Here is a 19,980-nt window from a genome sequence, read left to right on the forward strand (position 1 = left end):
TTTTGAGACTGATAGGTAATCTGAAATTTTCTAGTTAGACAAAACAAATTTTTTAAATAGGTGAAATTAATTTTATGGGGTTAAGTAAGAATGTATTCTATTATTTCTATATATTATTATTATATATTTTCTTTAACCTCATAACCAAGATAATATAATTTACCATAAAATCAATATAAACAAATGATCAACAACTTATTTTATGCTTTTCCTACTGACTCTTTCAAATCTAGTGTGTACTTTACACTTACAGCACATCTCAGTTGAGACTAGCCATGTTTCAAGTGCTCCATAGACACATAATGGGTAGTGGCTATCATTTGGGACAACACGGTTTTAGGGCATGTATTATCCTCTGTGTCTCTGTATTTTTCACAATGCTCTGAAAAGCACATACTCTTTTTCAGAATTTCATTAACTAATTAACTTAAAATCAGTATAAAATTGGGATCCCTGGGTGGCTCAGTGGTTTGGCACCTGCCTTCGGCTCAGGGCGTGATCCTGAAATCCCGGGATGGAGTCCCACATTGGGCTCCCTGCATGGAGCCTGCTCCTCCTCTGCCTGTGTCTCTGCCTCTCTCTGTCTCTCTCTCATAAATAAATAAAATCTTTAAAAAATCAGTACAAAATCTAATAATATGGAAAAGATATTTCTGGTATTCATAGCACAAAAAGCAAGGACACAAAAAAATAATTCTAGCATCTTTAAAGAATAAGTTCACTCATGGGATGCCTGGGTGGCTCAGCAGTTGAGGGTCTGCCTTTGGCTCAGGGCGTGATCCCAGGATCCGGGATAAAGTACCACATCGGGCTTCCTGTGTGGAGTTTGCTTCTCCCTCTGCCTGTGTCTCTGCCTCTCTCTCTGTGTGTCTCTCATGAATAAATAAATAAAATATTTTTTAAAAGAATAAATTCACTCTTTGGAGTGATAAAATGAATTTTTCAATTATATTTCTCATTAAGACTATAGTTTAGAAAGTGCTATGTCCTGGATCATTAAAGATAAGAATATGTACAGTAATAAGACTATTTGGCCTATTTGGAGAAACAATTCAATCCTACCTTCTTTATAATAATAATAATTATTATTATTTAATAATAATAATTTTAATTGGAGTTCAATTTGCCAACATATAGCATATCACCCAGTGCTCATCCCGTCAAGTGCCCCCCTCAGTGCCCGTCACCCAGTCACCTCCCTTTCCCCTACCCCTTGTTGGTTTCCCAGAGGTAGGAGTCTCTTATGTTCCGTCATCCTCACTGATTCAATCCTACCTTCTGATAAGAATAGGAATTTTAGGCAAGAGTAATTTACTCTTAAAAGAAAGTGTGCAGCACGGCTGGGTGGCTCAGTGGTTGAGCATTTGCCTTTAGCTCAGGGCATGATCCCGGGGTTCTGGGATTGAGTCCCACATTGGGCTCCCTGCGGGGAGCCTACTTCTCCCTCTGCCTATGTCTCTACCTCTCTCCCTCTCTGTGTCTCTCCTGAATAAATAAACAAAATCTTAAAAAATAAATAAATAAAAACAAGTGTGCAGGATTTGATAAGTCTGGATGAAAATGTTAAGTTGTTTTCCTGCTCACCACATGACTTTTACTAAACACTTCAGTGTGGTGCACTGAAGCATATTCAGTATTTTCATAAATGATTTTCCAGTTATTCCGATGCAGTTAGAGAAAATAAATGACATCATTTCCATAATTACTAAGAACACACTATCAGGACCAGGTCAACTTGAATTGTTCCTGTTAGAAAGTCTATATGAAAGTAAGTGAAAATCCTGATATGTATTTTATCACTCTGAAATTGCAGCCACCCACTCTTTCCTTCTCAATTTTAGACCTGCCTTTCTTTTTAACCTTAAGTATCCCTGTGCCTGAAGTGTAGATTGTGGTAGAGAATTATGAAGAATTAACAAAGTGTGGTAATTAGGGAAGTAAAATTACCTACCTTTGGCAATTTCAGTGGTAGTTTGCAAATTGGCATCTGATCATGGTTTTCATCAGGTAAAAGAGATTGATCCAAGTTGTGGACTACCTTTTCTTTAGGTATTTTATAAACTACTATGGCGCCCTTATAATGAGGGCAGCTATAGTTTCCAAATTCATCCACCTCTTTGATTTGGAGTTCCAGCCTGGGTTTTCTTTGTAAATGAAAAATAAGCTTGTAATCCTTTCCATAATCCTTCCCATTGCCTAAAAAGAAGTAAAATACATTTGTTACTATAAAAATATGCCACTTGGTCTTATTTACTTCTTTAAAATCCAAATAATTATTTCACTTTTTAATACAATTTAAGCTTTTTTGGTAGCATTGCCTTTTGCCAAAAGATAAGAAACAGTAGGCTGAGAATGCAGACAGATTACTAAAACGATCTCTTTTACCTGTAATGGGCCTGTTGCTCTCTGGTTGCTCCTAGAACTAATACTTTTTGATTTTCATTTTCCCTTACAGTTTGCTATAACAAAAAACTATTGGAAATATTCAGTTCTTCCTGTATTTGGAAAATTATTTTTACCTTTCGATAATTGTCTTTTTCCTCTCCCCTAACTACTCGTAGCATATGGTACACTATCATGACCTCACAACAGGCATTCTAGGTGTATGGTAGCTACCAGCAACATGTGGCTTTTAAAATTAAAGGTGAAATTAATTAAAATCAAATAAAACTAAAAATAAATTCCTCAGTCACTCAGTTACATTTCAAATATTCAATAGCAACGTATGTCCAGTAGCTACCTTATTTGGCAGCGCAGATGCAAAACATTTCCGCTATCACAGAAATAGAAATGTTTTAGCAAAATTTCAAAATGAAACAGCAACTAGATTCCTATTAATGACATTTCTACTGAAATCTGATTAATTCCCCCCAAATAAGGGTATATCTTCTCAACTGCTCATTGAAAATACTAGAGCTTTAATGAAGATAACTTTTTACTCATGGGGGTTTTACCGCGACAATTTACCCTGTCATTGCAATGGCAAACAGACACTGCCCCTTTATGTCTGCATTACCCTTAGCAAAATTTAAAGATAAACTATTCTAGCAGTTAAGATAGTATGTTTCAAATTTAAAGAGCCAGATCCAAAGGCTGCCCAACTATTTTATCTACGCTGTAATATTTATCCAGTCCTTTCACATCTCTGACCTTCTTCAAGGCCTCACTTCCTTATCTTTAAAACAAGAGAGATAAAACTTACCTCCTAGGATTGTTCTGGGAATGAAAAGAAATAATATGGATAAATTGATCAGCACAAGGGCCTAGTACATAATCAGTGCTTGATAGAGGATAGTAGTAACAGCAAATGATAAGAAAGAAGCAGAATTTTTCAACTGGTTTAAATTTGTATGATAAAAAACAACCCACTTATTTTTTTTTTTAATATCAACCAAAAGCCTTTATATCAAAACTGCAACTACCTCCTATTCCTAGAAACCCGAAGATTGGCTACTCAGAGCTCTGCCTCATGGAAAACCTTCCCATGAAATAAGGATTCAGTGAAAGATGTAGATGACACCAATATTTTTCCTCCTGTTGGACTGCTAGAGGTCATTTTGGTGAATCTCTAAAGAATAGCTAAATCTAGGATTTAAGTGACTCCAAGTTATGAAAGATGTTGGAGTATGTCCCTTTACATAAGTTAATATTTTAGAGGCATCTTGGCTCCCTGAACAGAATGATTCCTAAGACATCATAGGAAAGGAATGACAAGCCATCATAGGAAAGGAATGACAAACTCTTAAAAGAGTTTCACTCTGGTAAAAAAACAAACAAACAAACAAACAAAAAAAAACAACAACAAAACAAAAACAAAAACAACCAAAAAACACAACAAAACAAAAACAGAGAGAGAGAGGGAGAGAGAGAGAGAAAGAAAGAAAAAGAAAGAGAAGAAAAGTGTTTGGAATCACTGAAATGTCATAGTAAATTAGATAAATTAGAGTTTCTAGATCACTGGAATCGTATCTGGCAGTTCTGCTCCATGCTACTAGAGTTGCTACTTTGGTCCCAATAGAATACAACCTAATAAATTTCTCCTTCTATCCTCTGAAAATACTCCTTGCTAAATACACAATTACTCATAAGGAATAATTTAGATGCAGGATATAAAGACTGAGAGTGAGGCATAGCTACATTGGTTCAAATTAGATCTTAAATTTATCTGCCTCTTATTGCCAGTTAATTTTTTAAAATAGAGATCTATAACGTAAATCTCCAACAGTCATGTTTATATATATGAATAAAGATGAAATTGTTGAGGATTCACTAGTAATAAATAGCATGATCTTAGTCTTATAAATAGCATAATTCTTTTTAAGTTGGAAGTTCATTGTTGCCAAGATATAGCACTATAATTGGAATATCCCTTGTCACAGAAAAAAAATTTTAAAAAGAACAGAGAGCGCAAAGAAATTTCACTACTCTACTTTTTCCTCTCTCACATTGGCATTAGAGAAGTAAAAGTAAAATTCATTTATTACATACCAAATTATGAAATCTACCATCAGTTGACCTTTTGAGAACCTCTTTGTCCTCGATATATTATGTAATATAGTTCCTAGAAGACCTTGAAATAGTAGCTGTTCAATAAGTATTTCTCACATGAAGAAATACTTAATAAGTATACCAATAAGTTACTGGATGCACCTTCTGACAGCGTATTTCCTTCTCAATGAGGAGAATTGGAATATTTTTCAAAGATGACATAGAAAGTACAAATGTGGAAATATTTACTTTTGCTTAGAAAAGTCAGATGAGTAAGTGAAAGACTAGCAAAATGGGGAACCAGAAGGATTTTATAAGAACCACTGGCTCAGGGTATTTCTGTAGTCTAACACATCTCCACCACCTCTACCTGTAAGCCAGCATCATCCCTTGCTTGGTTTACTACAATGGCTCCTTAACTCATCTCCCCAATTATTCTTTTGCCTCTGAGATTATAACTGTGCTGAGAATCTATTCTATACTCTAACTCAGATCATGTGACTCTTCTGTTAACAATCTGGCTCCCCATTTTCCTTGGAATGAAAAGCAAACTCCTTGCTATGACCATCAAGGAACAGTCAGTACTCACCTCCTCCCCCCCAACTGTCCTCTCACTCCCGCTCTTCCACCCATTTCAGCCTCCTTGCTGTTCCTCAGACAGGTCAGTCACACATCTGCCTCTGTTCGGTGGCACTTGCAATCCGTCATCCTGGGACAAACTCCCCTGAGATAGGATTTTGGTTTCCTTTCTTACCTTCTTTGAGTCTCTGTTTAAATGTCACTTTCACAAAAAGGTCCTCCTTCATGGGTCTATTTAAAATTGCAACTCTGTGGGGCATCTGGCAATCTTTAAAAAAAAAAAAAAATTGCAACCTTGCCACTCCCTCTAAGACTCTTGATATTCTGCCCTTTCTTTATTCATCCATGAGGCACTTTTCCCCCATCACACTGCACATCTTATATACGTATTTGCTTCTCTGTCTCCCTCCAATAGAAAAGTATACACAAGGGCACAGAATTTCTGTTGAATGACTAAAAGGTTGGTCTTTTATATATATATAGATTTTATTTATTTATTCATGAGAGACGAGAGAGAGAGACAGAGACACAGGAAGAAGGAGAAGCAGGTTCCCTGTAGGGAGCCCAATGTAGGACTTGATCCCAGATCCTGATATCACACCCTGGGCCAAAGGCAGACGCTCAACCTCTGAGCCACCCAGGCATCCCAAGGGTGGTCATTCTAACATCTTACACATGTTTCTGGGAAAGTCACTTCCCTTGGTCAAAGGGTACTCAAGGCAACTTTGACTAGATGTTATGTGTCTTGCTAAAGTCTCATTATATCAAAATTTTTCTGCCTATTTCCTGGCACTTTCTGCATTTTGTGAGCACTGAGGGTTTAGGTGACATGCACTAGGAAATTTAAGTGCTAAATTAACTAACAGCTCTACCCTGGAGAATGAAAGCATACTCTAGCTTATGTTGAGAAGGATACCAAAGGTTAAAATAAAAAACCCAGGGGAACAGCTATCTTATTTTCTCTTAGAAGGAGAAATAAAGTACATGGCCCATGACCTCACTCAAAAGAATCATCCCTATTCTATACAAATAAATATTAAAATGTTGACATTGCTCAAAGGGCAGTCATTAAATCCATTAATGGAAGTTTTAAATTGCATAATTCTATACTGTTAAGTTCTTTCCCAAGTTTTTGTCTTCCATTCTTCCAACAAATATTTTACCTTCTAAGTGTCAGGCACTGTACTAGATGCTGGGGGTTGAATGGTGCCCACCAACAGGACAGGACCCGCTCTCAAGGGATGGTAGTCAGAGAAATGGATGCTGATCAAATAATTAAGTGAATAAATAAAATTGTATCTATGGTCATGTACACAAAAGAGAACTCCCTTAAGATCTGAAAAAGTAAGATAAGAACTGACATAATCAGGAAAGATGGGAACACTATTCTAAACACGATCATCAAGGTGAGATATGAAAATACAGGAGGAGGTACCTGGAGGTGGGTGGGGTAGATGGGAGGGGAGGAGAACCCTCAGGGCAGACATTATCTGGTTGTATGGCTTTGAGACTCACCGAGACTATCACAGGCTCTAAAGAAAGGATGAGGTATCAGTGCTTTCCTGACAACCTTGCTCTTTAAATGGAGATAAATCCAGGGAGGCCACAGATCTGAGCAGAAAGGCGCAAAGCAGAAACAAGCCTGGCACCCCGCCTGATTCATTCCCTCTGGTGGAGACGAGCTCTTCTCCATTCCTTACGTGGAGGAACTGCACAGAGGCTCGCTAGCCTCAGGCACTCTTCTTTCAGCCTATGCTCCCCCTTCCCCATTACAGGCAATAATGACTGGGTACCATTGCTTAGGGGAAGCACAGTAACTCACTCCCATTTAGGGCACTTGGTAAACACAGCTGCTGTCCCAAGCATTACAGGAAAATCACTGGCATCATTAGTTCGGGTGGGACACTTCCAGTTTTGGACTCTCTTCTTAGAGAGATTGTCCCGGGTTGGACACTGTGGTTTCCGCTTTGGAAGCCAAGTAGAAAGTGGTCTCTTCTACCTTCCTTCCCCTCCCCCACCCTTCCCTTTCCCTTTTTCTGATACCCTTGTCACTGACTAAGTCCTGCCAGCTGACTCAGATGGCTGGGATGCTGAATGGGGAAGTGGAAAAGACAGTTCACGTTGGGACACTTTGGGTCTCATTTCTGAGATGCCAGAAAATGATGGCAGCCTCAGCTTCAAGCTGCATCATTTTTGTGACAACAAAGAGCCAGTGGAGCTTGGCTTAATTTCCAGAATCAGAGAGAAAATAGGCATCATTCAAAATCAATGAGATCTGTATCAATTTATAAGTGAACAGAAAATATTTCTTCTAGGCAAGTCTGTCACAAGATTCCTGGGCCAGAAATACCCACAAAACCCGTGCCTGAATTCTCGCCTCCACCTCACTTTTACATGCATACCTGTCAGAGTCTATTCCACCTCAAGGAAAGAAGTTACAGAGGCGAGTGGTTGAATTCATAAAAAAGAAATTGCTGGGATGGCAACTTCTCCAAAAATCTTTTTTAATCTCTTCTCTCACACAGCTGCTTTCTCTCTGTGTTCTGCTTTTTCTTCCTTTTCTCTTTCTCTTCATCTCCTTTGACCTCTTTGTCTTATCTATTCTCTCACTTTTCCTCCCTTATCCTACAACCTTTCATATGCATTCATGCTGTTTGTTTTTCTTAGTATTGCCATATACTTGCCCATTCACTGTGTACCTACTGAAAGCTCTTGATGTACCAGGCGCTAAACTAGGCTCAGGGGTACACAGCAAGAGGGACATAGTCATCCTCCTTGTGAAATTTGCATTCCAGGGAAGAACATAAGTATATGATTGAAAAGTAAGCTAATGAATATATAAAATAATTCCAGTGTGTTGTAAGATTTAGAGGGGAAGCAAAAAAACACCAGATAAATATGCAGATGAGAGGCAAGCAGGATATGTCATCTAGGTCAGAAGTTCTTAATCATTTTTGTGCTATGGACTCTTTGGGAGTTTGGTGAAATCTGTTCAGTGCTTCTCAGAGTAGTCTTTTAAATACACAAAGTAAGTGGAAGTATAAGTAAAATAATCTTACTGGAATATTCTATGCACACATCTCTTGGGAGTCCACTGATCCCAGGTTATATTCTTCATAGGACATCGGAAAGAGTTTGGATATGATTTTAGTAGAATAAGAGAAAACTGTAAAATTTTAATGACAGGGTAATAAAGTATGATCTATAATTTTAAAAAATCACTATTGTTGCTGTGTGGAATTAGATTTCACATGGCTAATAGTGGAAGCAGGGGACTCTTTAGGAGACAACAGCACTGGTATGTGAGAGAGATGATTCTAGCTTGGACTCAGTAATCATGGAGAAGGCTATTTCTAGCAGAATGTCACTTAGAGTCTGCCTGTAAGGGACCATGCATCCCCTAATAAGAGAAGAAAGATACTGGAAAGGAAGAAGAAAATAAGTGTTTTCCTCTTCCTACTTTTTAAATGCCTCCGCTCAGTTTTCTGGAAGTTTCCTTAGTAAGAAAAGTTTCACAAATTCTTTCTGAAGTTTGTGGCTGTTAGCCCATAGAGTATACAACAAGGTGTCTTCCTACTTACTTGAAGCAAAGATATTTCCAGTAAATCTTAAAAGAAGTTGCTCTCCTTCTTTTACTCGGAAGCGGCGTGATGGCTCTGGAGAACCACTGAAGGCTTCTAAGCGCAAGTTCCGAAGCACCTGGTTTAAATCTTTAGAAGGCACCACTAGAATAGCTACTCTACGTGGATTGTCTTTCTGGTGACACAGCACGACACAGGCAGTGGTGCTGAGCATGGCCTCCTCTAGAGCTTTCACAAAAGAAACTAAATGACTATTTTCCACATTGGAAGAAAGATGAAGCACAATAAACCTGCATGGGAGCAAAGAGGCACGACGTAAGAGAAACATACCATCTCAAAAATATCACTGGTAACAAATAACACCCAAGAAAAGAGCCATTATCATCCAAGCTTTCTTCAAAATCAAGCATTCTGATAATCAGTTAGCTTCATGAATGACTTTAATGAAACTTTTGGCAGTCAGGAAACCAAGTTCTAAATAGATGTTCATGGACAAAAAATTCAGCCAGGCTCAGATCAGCTCTAAATATAGCAGCATATTTTAAATTATATTTTAACTAGCATTACCATATACTTCGGACTGTAGGAGAGAAATATAATCAGGATAATCCATTTACTACCAAGAGGACAAAGAGTATATGTCATAATTAAGTGGGGATTACAATTATTTGTCTTTGTCACGAGGGGGTAAGGATTGTTATGAGTTGAATTTTGTCCCCTCTACCCAAATTCATATGTTGGAGGCCTAACCCCCAGTACCTCGGAGTGGGACCTTACTTGGCGATAGGGTCTTGACAAAGGTAATCTAGTTAATATGAAGTCATTAGATATACCCTAATCCAATATGACTGGTGTCATAAAAAGGGAAAATCTGGACATAGAAATATGCAGACACAGGGATATATATTAAAAGAAGAGGTTTTCCAATCTTTATTCCCTTGTTCTATTTGTTTTTTTCATTCCCTTATAGGATTCACCTAAGAGTTCTCCCTCAATAAATCAATAAATCCTCATCTTACTCTTAGATGTAAGATCTTCCACTTAAAAATAAAAACTATCTTTAAACATATGATTGCCTTCTCTTTATGAGTGTCTGCTCCTCATGAGCCTTAAAACTGTCTAAAACTCTCTCCATAATGAACTGTCTAGGAAACATGGAAATGAGAAAGCAAATGAGGACACAGAAATAACAAATTCAGTTTACATATACATAGTTATGAGATGAGCATGGTATGGGCAGTAAATTACTGTCTTTATGGAATTTCATAACTAAAGGTGATATTTTAAAACTATTTAGGAGTTAAAAGGAATCTTAAACAATACATCTAAGTTATGAGTGGTTTCCAAAAGCACTTTTTAAACTCTCATGAATGAAATTATGGATAGCATATTCATATCAGTTCTGGTTTACATTTTAAGCACACCCTAAAGAACTATTGATACTCTTATTTGAGGAATAAAATTTAATCCTGTAATTCCATTTCTGTAAACACCAATTATAAATCATCAGAATATAATATCATCAACTTTTATTGTTTGCTATTGTATTACCTCTCTAAATGTTCACACAATTCAAATGATATCAAGCCACTCTGCATGTTTCTCACCACAACATCATCAAGCCCAAACCAACCACTCTCTTGGCTTCTGAATCCCAGTAATTTCAAAGATTCACTGGCATTGTTCCCAGGGTTCCTTATGGTCGTGCTTTTTGTCCTATATAATGGTAGCAAAAGAGAAAATGGTAAAATTTGTGTGGCATAAATCTTATTTAATGCATCTATTCCTTCATTAAGTAAATAATCCAATAACAATACATTAAGTGTATTCTATGTGCTTACGCCATGCACCAGGAATACAAAGATAAGAAATACATAGTCCTTGCTCTGCAGAAGCTCACAGTATTACTGTGTATCCAAATACAGGACAAGGTGATCTGCGTGGCAGGTAATTCAGGAAATGTGCAGGATGGTTTAGTGGCAGAAAGAAAGTGCTCAGGGAAGCTTGTAAAGTGAAAAATGTTAATATGTGATATGAGCTTTGGAGAATGAGAAGCATTTTATTACTGGAAAAAGAGTTAAGGGGAAACCCCAAAACATTAATAAACTCCCTGGTGTAAATCAAGATGCTTCAGGAGAGTTACGAGTAGTGGAGGAACCTAATGGGTAAAACCACAGACTCTGGAGGAAGACTGCCAACTTTCAAGTCCTGGGTGGGTCTGCATCTTATTAACTATACAACGATGGGCAAGTTATTTGACCTCTCTGTATCACCATGTCCTTGTTTATAGTATGAGAGTCATAACAATATCTATATCATAGAACTAAATTAGTATTTGTAAAGCACTTATAATTGTAGTAAGCATTAATGGCATTAATATTCTCATCCTACTTCCTACTGTAGACATCGCCAATTAGCCCAGTTCTTCCTTTTTAACCTGCTCCACTCAAATCCCCTGACAGGGGCGGTTGTATGTACCACATGCTACCTTCACCAGCCAGAGCTGAACTGACTCACCACAAACCAATTTTCAACACCCAGAAAATTTTATCCATTTTGTTTAGAATTTGACTAAGAGGCTCAGAAATTATAACTTGTCGCTGTTGTCCTTTAGTGGAGGTGCCCCGGATTAGGAAAACAATATGCAGAGAGATTATTAAGAAAGGGAAGATAGAAGAAATGCTAAAAGAGAAAAGGGAAAACATCAAGATGAAAGAATACCAGAAAGGGAGACAGAACATAAAATACTCCTAACTCTGGGAAACAAAGTAGGGGTGGTGGAAGGGAGGTGGGCAGGGGATGGGGGTGACTGGGTGATGGGCACTGAGGGGGGCACTTGATGGGATGAGCACTGGGTGTTATTCTATATGTTGGCAAATTGAACATCAATAATAGAAATAAATTTATATATATAAAAGGAAGAATCCATGTAGTCCCAGAGATGGAACAGTCTTACAATAAGCTCCTCCTTTCTTGAATTCGTTTAAATGGATATCTGTTCCTCACAAAAGAAGAAAAGTCCTGATACTAAACATCTTAGAGGAAAAAAAAACTTGCTCTCAAGATGCTACTACCCACAAGGGTTTCAGAACCATTTTAGCTAGCTACTCAGAGTAAAACGTACGTGTGAATCCCACATCTTTATTTGTGAATAGAATTAGTTATGGTTTCAAAACCACCTTAGTTTTTACAGGTTGAGCTGTCCTATGACTCATAAATTAGGAGCTAAACTAGATTTAAAATGTCCACTGAAAACATTTAGTTTTTGGCTTTTGTTTTAAAACCACAAATACTGTAAATTTTGTAACGCTTGGAATTGAATTTATTAACACAGGAAGATACGCTCAACTAAATTCAAACTTGGATCATTTACTAGAAACTTACTTAATCAAATGTATTATTGATTTTTTTTCTGATGACAATTCTTACTTTTTTTTTTTCTACCAATTGCTTAAAGTTTTGTGGGTAACTATCAGTTCTCAGCTGTAGTGGAACTGACCGTACTCCCAGGTCCAAGTGGGTGTAAAACTTGAAGCAGATAGTGCATTCGGCATTCATTAATACAGACAGCCAAAAAAAAAAATCCAATTTTCCTCCAGTCTGAGCACATGATAGGATTGCACTTCCTGTCCCTAAGGTTGAGTGGGGCCATAACTAGTTCTGGTTAATGAATGATGAATGCCATTTGGACATTTGGAGATCAAACATTTAATTGCGTATGTGGATCTACCCAAAGGTTTTTCTTCTGCTGCCATGATCGTAGCCAGAAAGTGATTGTCTTTCAGCCTGAGTCCTGGGATGAGGATAAGCAAGAAGCAGCCTGCCTCTGATGGCGACAAAGCATGTGTGACATGTAAAGATTGTTGTCAACAAGCTTTAGGAATTCAAGTTTGTTGCTATCCCATAACTTAGCCTAGCCTGCCCCGTATAGGGCATCTTCCTTCTGGTCCCAGTGATCTGTTCAATGATGGGTTTGAAACTGATCTAGAGTGAGAATAACTTTCAGGGCCCTTATGCATATCCATGGGGAACCTTCTACTTTTCCACTGAACCTGGAGTTCTCAAGATGTGGTTATCTCACCAGCATGAGGGACAAGACTGTGAGAGAATGAAATTGGCACAGAAGAAGGCAGAAGAAAAAGAGAGAGACTAGGTTCTTTCTGGTTTAAGAGGAAGGTAAAGATAAATACATCCCCAGACTTTATTCACCTGACCAAAGAATTCCTTTTTCCTTAAAGTTTCGAGTTTGCTTTTCTGACACTTGAACTCAAAAGAATCCTTATTGAAATATGGACCAAAATTAGATTTCATTTTTTCCAACTTTATTGAGATGTAATTGACATATAGCATTGTATAAGTTTAAGGTGTACAACATGATGGTTTAATAGATATATATATATATAGTAAAACAATTATTATAGTAAAGCTAGTTAACACATTCATTAGCTCAAATTTAGACTTTGTTGTGATAATAGTTCTACTTCATCCTGAAATTAAATGATTTGGCAGTAACTGTATTTATCCTAGCTGTTCTTAACAACTTTGCAAACAAACTCTTCCTTCTCCATATGCTATTAGCAGGTTTTCACTAGTATTATCTAAAGTGAATAGCCCTTGATCACACTCCACAGGACATCCTGATGTACTAAGAGTTCCATAACACATTATCAACATTTATTAAATCAATTTGTTTATTCAAGAATAATTGACCATGCTATTTCTTGAGTTCAAGACTTTTTCCATATCAAGATTCCAGGCATTAAGGGAATTATAATTGCCCCATTTGTGTCAAGTGTTCAGTTATAATTAACAGGGACATTGAAAAACATGAGAACTCCCATTACATCCACATAGATGGAAAGAACAATTTCCAGAATTTGTGATACAATTCCCAAAAAATAAAGTGGCTGGTGCGACAACACAACAGATGTCCACTCCAGACTGCCTTTCTCAGGTCCAGTAGTGCCCCGACACGTTATTCTGAGATAAATGCCTTAATGCCACACAACTAAAGATACTCAGATTTTTCTGAAGATAATAAAATATCTGTTCCAAGGTTCCACAAGTAGAAATAGACATTGCTGGGAACTTTTTGAGGATAGTTCCTTTTTAAATTTTTTTTTCTATAGAAGTTTTAGGCTTACAGCAAAATTGAGAGGGAGATATAGAGATTTCCTATTTATCTCCTACCCACACATATGTATAGACTCTGCATTATCAATATCCCCCATCAAAGTGGTACTTTTCTTAAAATTGGTGGACTTATATTGACACATCATAATCACCCAAAGTCCATAGTTTACATTAGGAATCACTCTTCATGTTGTACATTCTATAGGTTAGAACAAATACAGAACAACCTGTACCCATCATAATATCATGCAGAGTGTTTTCACCACCCTAAGAATCTTCTCTATTTTTTTTTAAAGATTTTATTTATTCATGAGAGACACAGGGAGAGAGAGGCAGACACACAGGCAGAGGGAGAAGCAGGCTCCATGCAGGGAGCCCGACGCAGGACTCAATCCCGGGTCTCCAGGATCACACCCTGAGCCAAAGGCAAACGCTAAACCGCTGAGCCACCAGGGATCCCAGAATATTCTGTACTCTGCCCATTTGTCCCTCCTGCATTCCAACCTCTGGCAACCACTTATCTTTTTACTTTCTCCATAGTTTTGCCCTTTCCAAAATGTCATACAGTATGTACCATATTGTATGTAGCCTTCTCAGATTGGCCTGTTTCACTCAGCAATGCACATTTAAGATCCCTCCTTGGTTTTTTTGACTTGAGACTTCATTTATTTTTGGCACTGAGTGATTTCCTATTGTATGGATATTATTTATCCATTCACCCACTGAAGGACATCTTGTTTGTTTCCAAGTTTTCACAACTATAAATAAATCTACTATAATATCTATATGCAGGTGTTAGTGTCGACATGGTTTGAACTCCTTTGGATAAATACCAAGAAGTGCTTATGAAAAGAGTGTGTTTAGTTTTGTAAGAAACCAACGGTTTTCCCAAGTAGCCGTACCATTTTGCATTCCCACCAGCAATGAATAAGAATTCTCACTGCTGCACATCCTCACCAGCATTTTAGGTTGTCAGTATTCTGGTTCAGGCCTTCCTAATAGATGTGTATCAACGTGTCATTTTGTTTTAATTTGCATCTCAGTGATGACATACGTGGAGCATCTTGTCAGATCCTTATTTGCCAACCATAGATCTTCTTTGGTGTCTGGTAAGGTCTTTGGACCATTTTTAAATCAGGTTTTTTGTTTCTTATTGTTAAGTGTTCTTTGTATATTTTGGAAAGCAGTCCTTTATCAGATGTGTCTTTCGAAAATATTTTTCTCCCAGTCTGTGGCTCATCCTATTTTCTCGATATTGTCTTTCCCAGAGCAGATTTTTTTTTATTTTATGAAGTCCAGCATATCAATTATTTCTTTCATGTGTTGTGCCTTTGGTGTTGTATCTAAAAGTCACTGCCATACCCAAGGTCATCTAGATTTTCACTTATATTATCTTCTAGGAGTTTTATAGTTTTGCATTTTACATTTCTGTCTATAATCCATTTTGAGTTAATTTATGTGAAGATTATAAGGTCTGTGTCTAGACTTTTTTTGGGGGGGAGAGGGGGGCATATGGACATCCACTTGTTCCAGTACCATTTGTTCAAAAGACTGTGTTTATTCCATTGCACTGCCTTATCTCCTTTGTCAAAAATCAGTTGACTATGTATATGCAGATCTACTTCTGGGATCTCTATTCTGCTCTATTGATCTATTTGCCTAGTCTTTCACCAATACCACACTGCGTTGATTACTAGAGCTTTATAGTGAGTCCTGAAGTCAGGTAGTGCCCCCTTTCCAACTCTGTTCTTCTGTGTTGGCTATTCTGGGGAATAGTTTCTTTTCAATTTCTTAAGTTACATAGTAGTTTTACCAACTTGTCTATTTTATTCTTACGTGATATGACACATCAACTTTACAAATATTCTTTTTTTTAAGATTTTATTTATTCATTCATGACACAGAGAAAGGCAGAGACATCGGCTGGGGGACAAGCAGACTCCCTACACTGAGCCCAATGTGGGACTCAATCCCAAGACCCTGGGATCATGACCTGAGCCAAAGGCAGACGTTCAACCACTGAGCCACCCAGGTGCCCCTACAAATATTCTTGTGTATGACTCACATATTATATTTGAACAAGATAATCTTAAAACCAATAGCATTATGCAGACATGGCATTTTGCAAAAGCAAAATGTTTTCCCATCTAACTCTCTAAAATATTTCTTACATAATATGGTATAAGTTTTTATTTAATAAATTAATTTCACCTTTCATTAGTGTCAAGAAATCTTTCCTGGCTTATAATTAAATGACTCTTGTCTTTTTCCAGGAATCATTCAGACATAAAGGAATGTGATGGAATAAAGACCTCTAATTCTTAATATTTAGACTATGTTTTGGATCAGCTATGTTTTGGATCAGCTAGTTTTTGTCTTTTTTATTTTATGAGGCATAGAATGAAATGCTTCATTGTGTTCCTATTTCCATAGAAAATGTTCAACTGTTTTCACCCTATGGTAAAAGTATGTTAAATAAACAGCTAATAGAGGGTCTCATTTTACTGGCTTATGTTCCACTGGATAGAGAAAATGCATCTACCATATCTCGCACTAATAACAACAGAGCATATTATAAAATACTAACTTAACGTTGTTAAAAAGTACAGAAGGATTACTAATACTATTTACATTTCCACACATTTATTCATTAATTTATTTAATTCATGCAACATTTTTTGAGCACCTACTATGTTGTACTTGTGCTGAGTGATGCTAAATGGAAAAGATAATTTAATAATACTATAGTATGATATGGCATGTACACAAAGAATAGGACTGATGCAAAGAGAGAAAAAAATCAATCCCTCCTGGAGATCTTAGAATGTCTTGATAGATAAGGAACGGGTTGAGCTACCACTTACAGAATAAACCAGAGTTCTTCACCTAATCATGATAGAAAAAGGATTTTCTAACAGAGAGAGCATATATAGCAAAGAAACGGAGAAGAAAAAAGAAATTGGTACTTTGGCCAATTGAACTGATGACAAATGGCCATCTTCCCACTACATAGAATGCTGGACAAAAATCTCTCTCACACACATAGACACACAGGGAGTAAGGTAGAGGAACTCAAAAGCTAAAAGGAAACAAACAAAACAATCTCAGAAAGTTGGAAACAAACAAAAATCTCAAAAAGCTAAGAGTGCCTGCGGGGCTCAGACGATTAAGTGTCTGCGTTGAGTACAGGTCATGATCTCCAGGTTCTGGGATGCAGCCCCATAGGGCGCTCTGCTCAGTGGGGTGTCTGCTTCTCCCTCTTCCTCTGCCCCTCCCCCCAACTCGTGTTCATGCTCTCTCTCAAATAAATAAATGAAATCTTTAAAAAAAATAATCTCAGAAAGCTAGAATTCTCTAAGGAACATGAGCAACTGATTCTATGGATACTCCTATCCTCATCAGCCTCCTCCACACACATTCCCTGCCCCACCAACCACACATACGCACCAGGTGTGTGGGAGCTACAGCTTAACATATTATCAGGTACATTAGATACAGCCTCTAGCTTATAGCTGAACTTAGTCATAAAACTGGAATCCCAGAAGGGCAGCACTGGCCATGAAATGAGAAAAAAACAAAACCAACCAAACTTTCTTCAAACATTGGCTCAAGAAATCGACATAAACGCAAAGCAGCTCTTGGCAGGAGGGAAGAGAAGAAAAGTTGATCTCACTAAAAATCATTATCAATATCTGGAAATGAATTTCTAAGGATAGAACCAGCATTACAGACAATGTACTAGATTACACCACGCTAGCAGATAATAGTAAACATCATGTCAATAGGTAGGTGATAGAATAATCTTAATGAAACCATAAAATGAGTATGTTTACAATGATTAAAGGGACAAAGAAAGAAATAGAAAGCATAATGAAAAACAGATCATCTTGGGGAAAATAAGATTTCTAAAATATGCCAATAGCCTTTTATTTATTTTTTAAAAGATTTTATTTATTCATAAGAGACACAGAGAGAGAGACAAGAGACATAGGCAGAGAGAAGCAGGCTCCCTCCTGGGATTCTGATGGGGGACTAGATCCTAACCCAGGATCACGCTCTGAGCCCAAGGCAGATGCTCAACCACTGAGCCGCCCAGGCATCCCCCAATAGTCTTTTAGCAATGAGGATTACAATGAGTGAAATGAACAGTTGAAACAACTGATTAAAAAAAAAAAAACAGATATATATGACAAATCTAAGAAAATCACCTCGAATATAGCATAGGAGGTGTTAATATATTAAAGATGTACATAAGATGAACAACAGTGTAGATTATGTTTAAGCCATTTAAACTTCTTTGAAGATAACTGAAGATTTTACGTCTATCACCTTTTCTTTTTAACACCACCATGCTGTTTTCTTGTTTTTTTTTTCTGTTATCCTTTGCCATATAAACTTTTCCTTTCTGCTTTTATGCTTTTATGAATGAGACTGAGGCAAGATTGATTTTATTCCTTTTCACTTAACCTGTTTCTGCTGAATGGATTGTTATAGAATTATGTTTTATTTAAATGAACATTTCAATTTTCTGTGTTATGCTTATATATGTGTTGGGGTTTTTTTCATAATTGTATCTAGTAATCAATCAGCACTTTCTAAGTCAAGGCTTTAATCAACATCAGGAAATTAAATTCAACTATGCCTTTGATTATTGCTTCTTTTATGGTTGTTTTTGTTGCTCCTTTGATGGCACCCATAATTATTAGGTGACATCACTTCAAATGATTCCTTATCATACCTTGGTCCCTTTTCATCTCTGCTTGTTATCTTTGTATCTCATCCTGTTGTCCTCTTGTGTTTTTCTGATCTATCCTGATGGCTTTCTGCTTCTCAGAAATTTTGCTTACTGGATACTACTAAATTTCCAAAATAGATTTCCACAATACTCTCCAGGTAACTGTGATTCTCATTATTCAAGTTACTGTGAAACATCAGGACGATGTCCTTTATCCTTATTTCTATAGTTTGTTTTTTGATGTTTTTGTTCTGCTTTTGAGATCTTTTTGATTAGCATTAATTTTTTTTCCCTTGAGAAACCATGTAGGATTGGAGTTGGGTTTTTTTTTTCCCTTACTCTTGAATGAAAATTTATCGATGTACTTCCAGTTTGATAGCCACCTGAATCTCTTATAGATCTGGAGAGCAGATCCATGTGTATAATTTATAAATCAATTTTCAGTGTCTAATTATTTTTACTGAGTATAATTTATCTGGATTGCCATGTGTAATCTTCTACTACCTGGGATAGCTAGGATTAAAATGTTTTGAATCGATTAAATGTATTAAAATATGCCTCCCTCAGCATGATTTCTACTAGGGCTCTTATTGTCTTTACACTTATCCCTATACTTGTAGGAATTTCATTTTTGACAATGAAAAATCATGCCTCCAATTTCTTTCTGCATTCTACTCTGTCACTTCTGAGGGATATGGAAATATAGCAAAAGAGGGGCAAAGGAACACTGATCTAATCAGTTTCAAAAAATGATATCCGTGCATTGCAGAGATAAATTTATATTTTTCAGACTATGGGAAGAGACAATAAGGGATGGACAAACTATTTTTCTATCATCTTTCTTGCAAATGGAGCTGCTTTGTTTTATGATGTTGAGTACATATCAGTCACAAATTATTTTTATTTATCCTTTGCCATCCATCCTCTATATACAGTAGAAATTACCAGTTTCTAGCAACAGGTTACTGGTAAAAATCCATTTTAAAGATTAAGTTCTTGTCTTAAAAATATATGTATATTATATATATGTATATATATATTATATATATAAATATATGTAGAATGTATTTCAGGGAATATTTTAAAAAGAATGTCTTACTCTATTAGACTGGGTACATTTTAAATTGGAAGCTCCAGAATATCTCTGGTTTTAAATCTTACTTTACCATGATACACAGGGATGTGGATTAACTAAATTGCCACTGATAGATAGATGATAGATAGATGATAGATAGATAGATAGATAGATAGATAGATAGATAGATAGATAATTGATAGATACATAGATAGATGATAGATAGATAGCTCAATCTCCAAGTAGCAGAAGTATATATAACTGGATCACATATATATTTGTATGTTTTTTCTCACTTTTATAACACAAGGGAAAACTTAATTTCTTCTCCCAGCCACAGCCTAATATTCTACTATTGCTCTAAATTGCAAACATAATGGGAAAGAACA

General features: G+C 36.7%; 1 protein-coding gene across 1 annotated transcript in view; it reads right to left on the reverse strand.

Moving 5' to 3' along the window:
- The window catches only part of DTHD1 (death domain containing 1), a 99,621-nt gene that overhangs the window by 29,405 nt on the left and 50,236 nt on the right, over positions 1 to 19,980 (reverse strand). The window contains exons 10-12 of the mRNA XM_072737917.1: positions 10,200 to 10,364; positions 8,649 to 8,938; positions 1,952 to 2,196 (exon numbers count right to left, since the gene is read on the reverse strand). Of these exons, the coding sequence (XP_072594018.1) occupies positions 1,952 to 2,196; positions 8,649 to 8,938; positions 10,200 to 10,364 (700 nt within the window). The remainder of the gene's footprint in view (positions 1 to 1,951; positions 2,197 to 8,648; positions 8,939 to 10,199; positions 10,365 to 19,980) is intronic.

This window comes from Vulpes vulpes, chromosome 14 (genome assembly GCF_048418805.1).
Source record: "Vulpes vulpes isolate BD-2025 chromosome 14, VulVul3, whole genome shotgun sequence".
NCBI lineage: Eukaryota > Metazoa > Chordata > Mammalia > Carnivora > Canidae > Vulpes > Vulpes vulpes.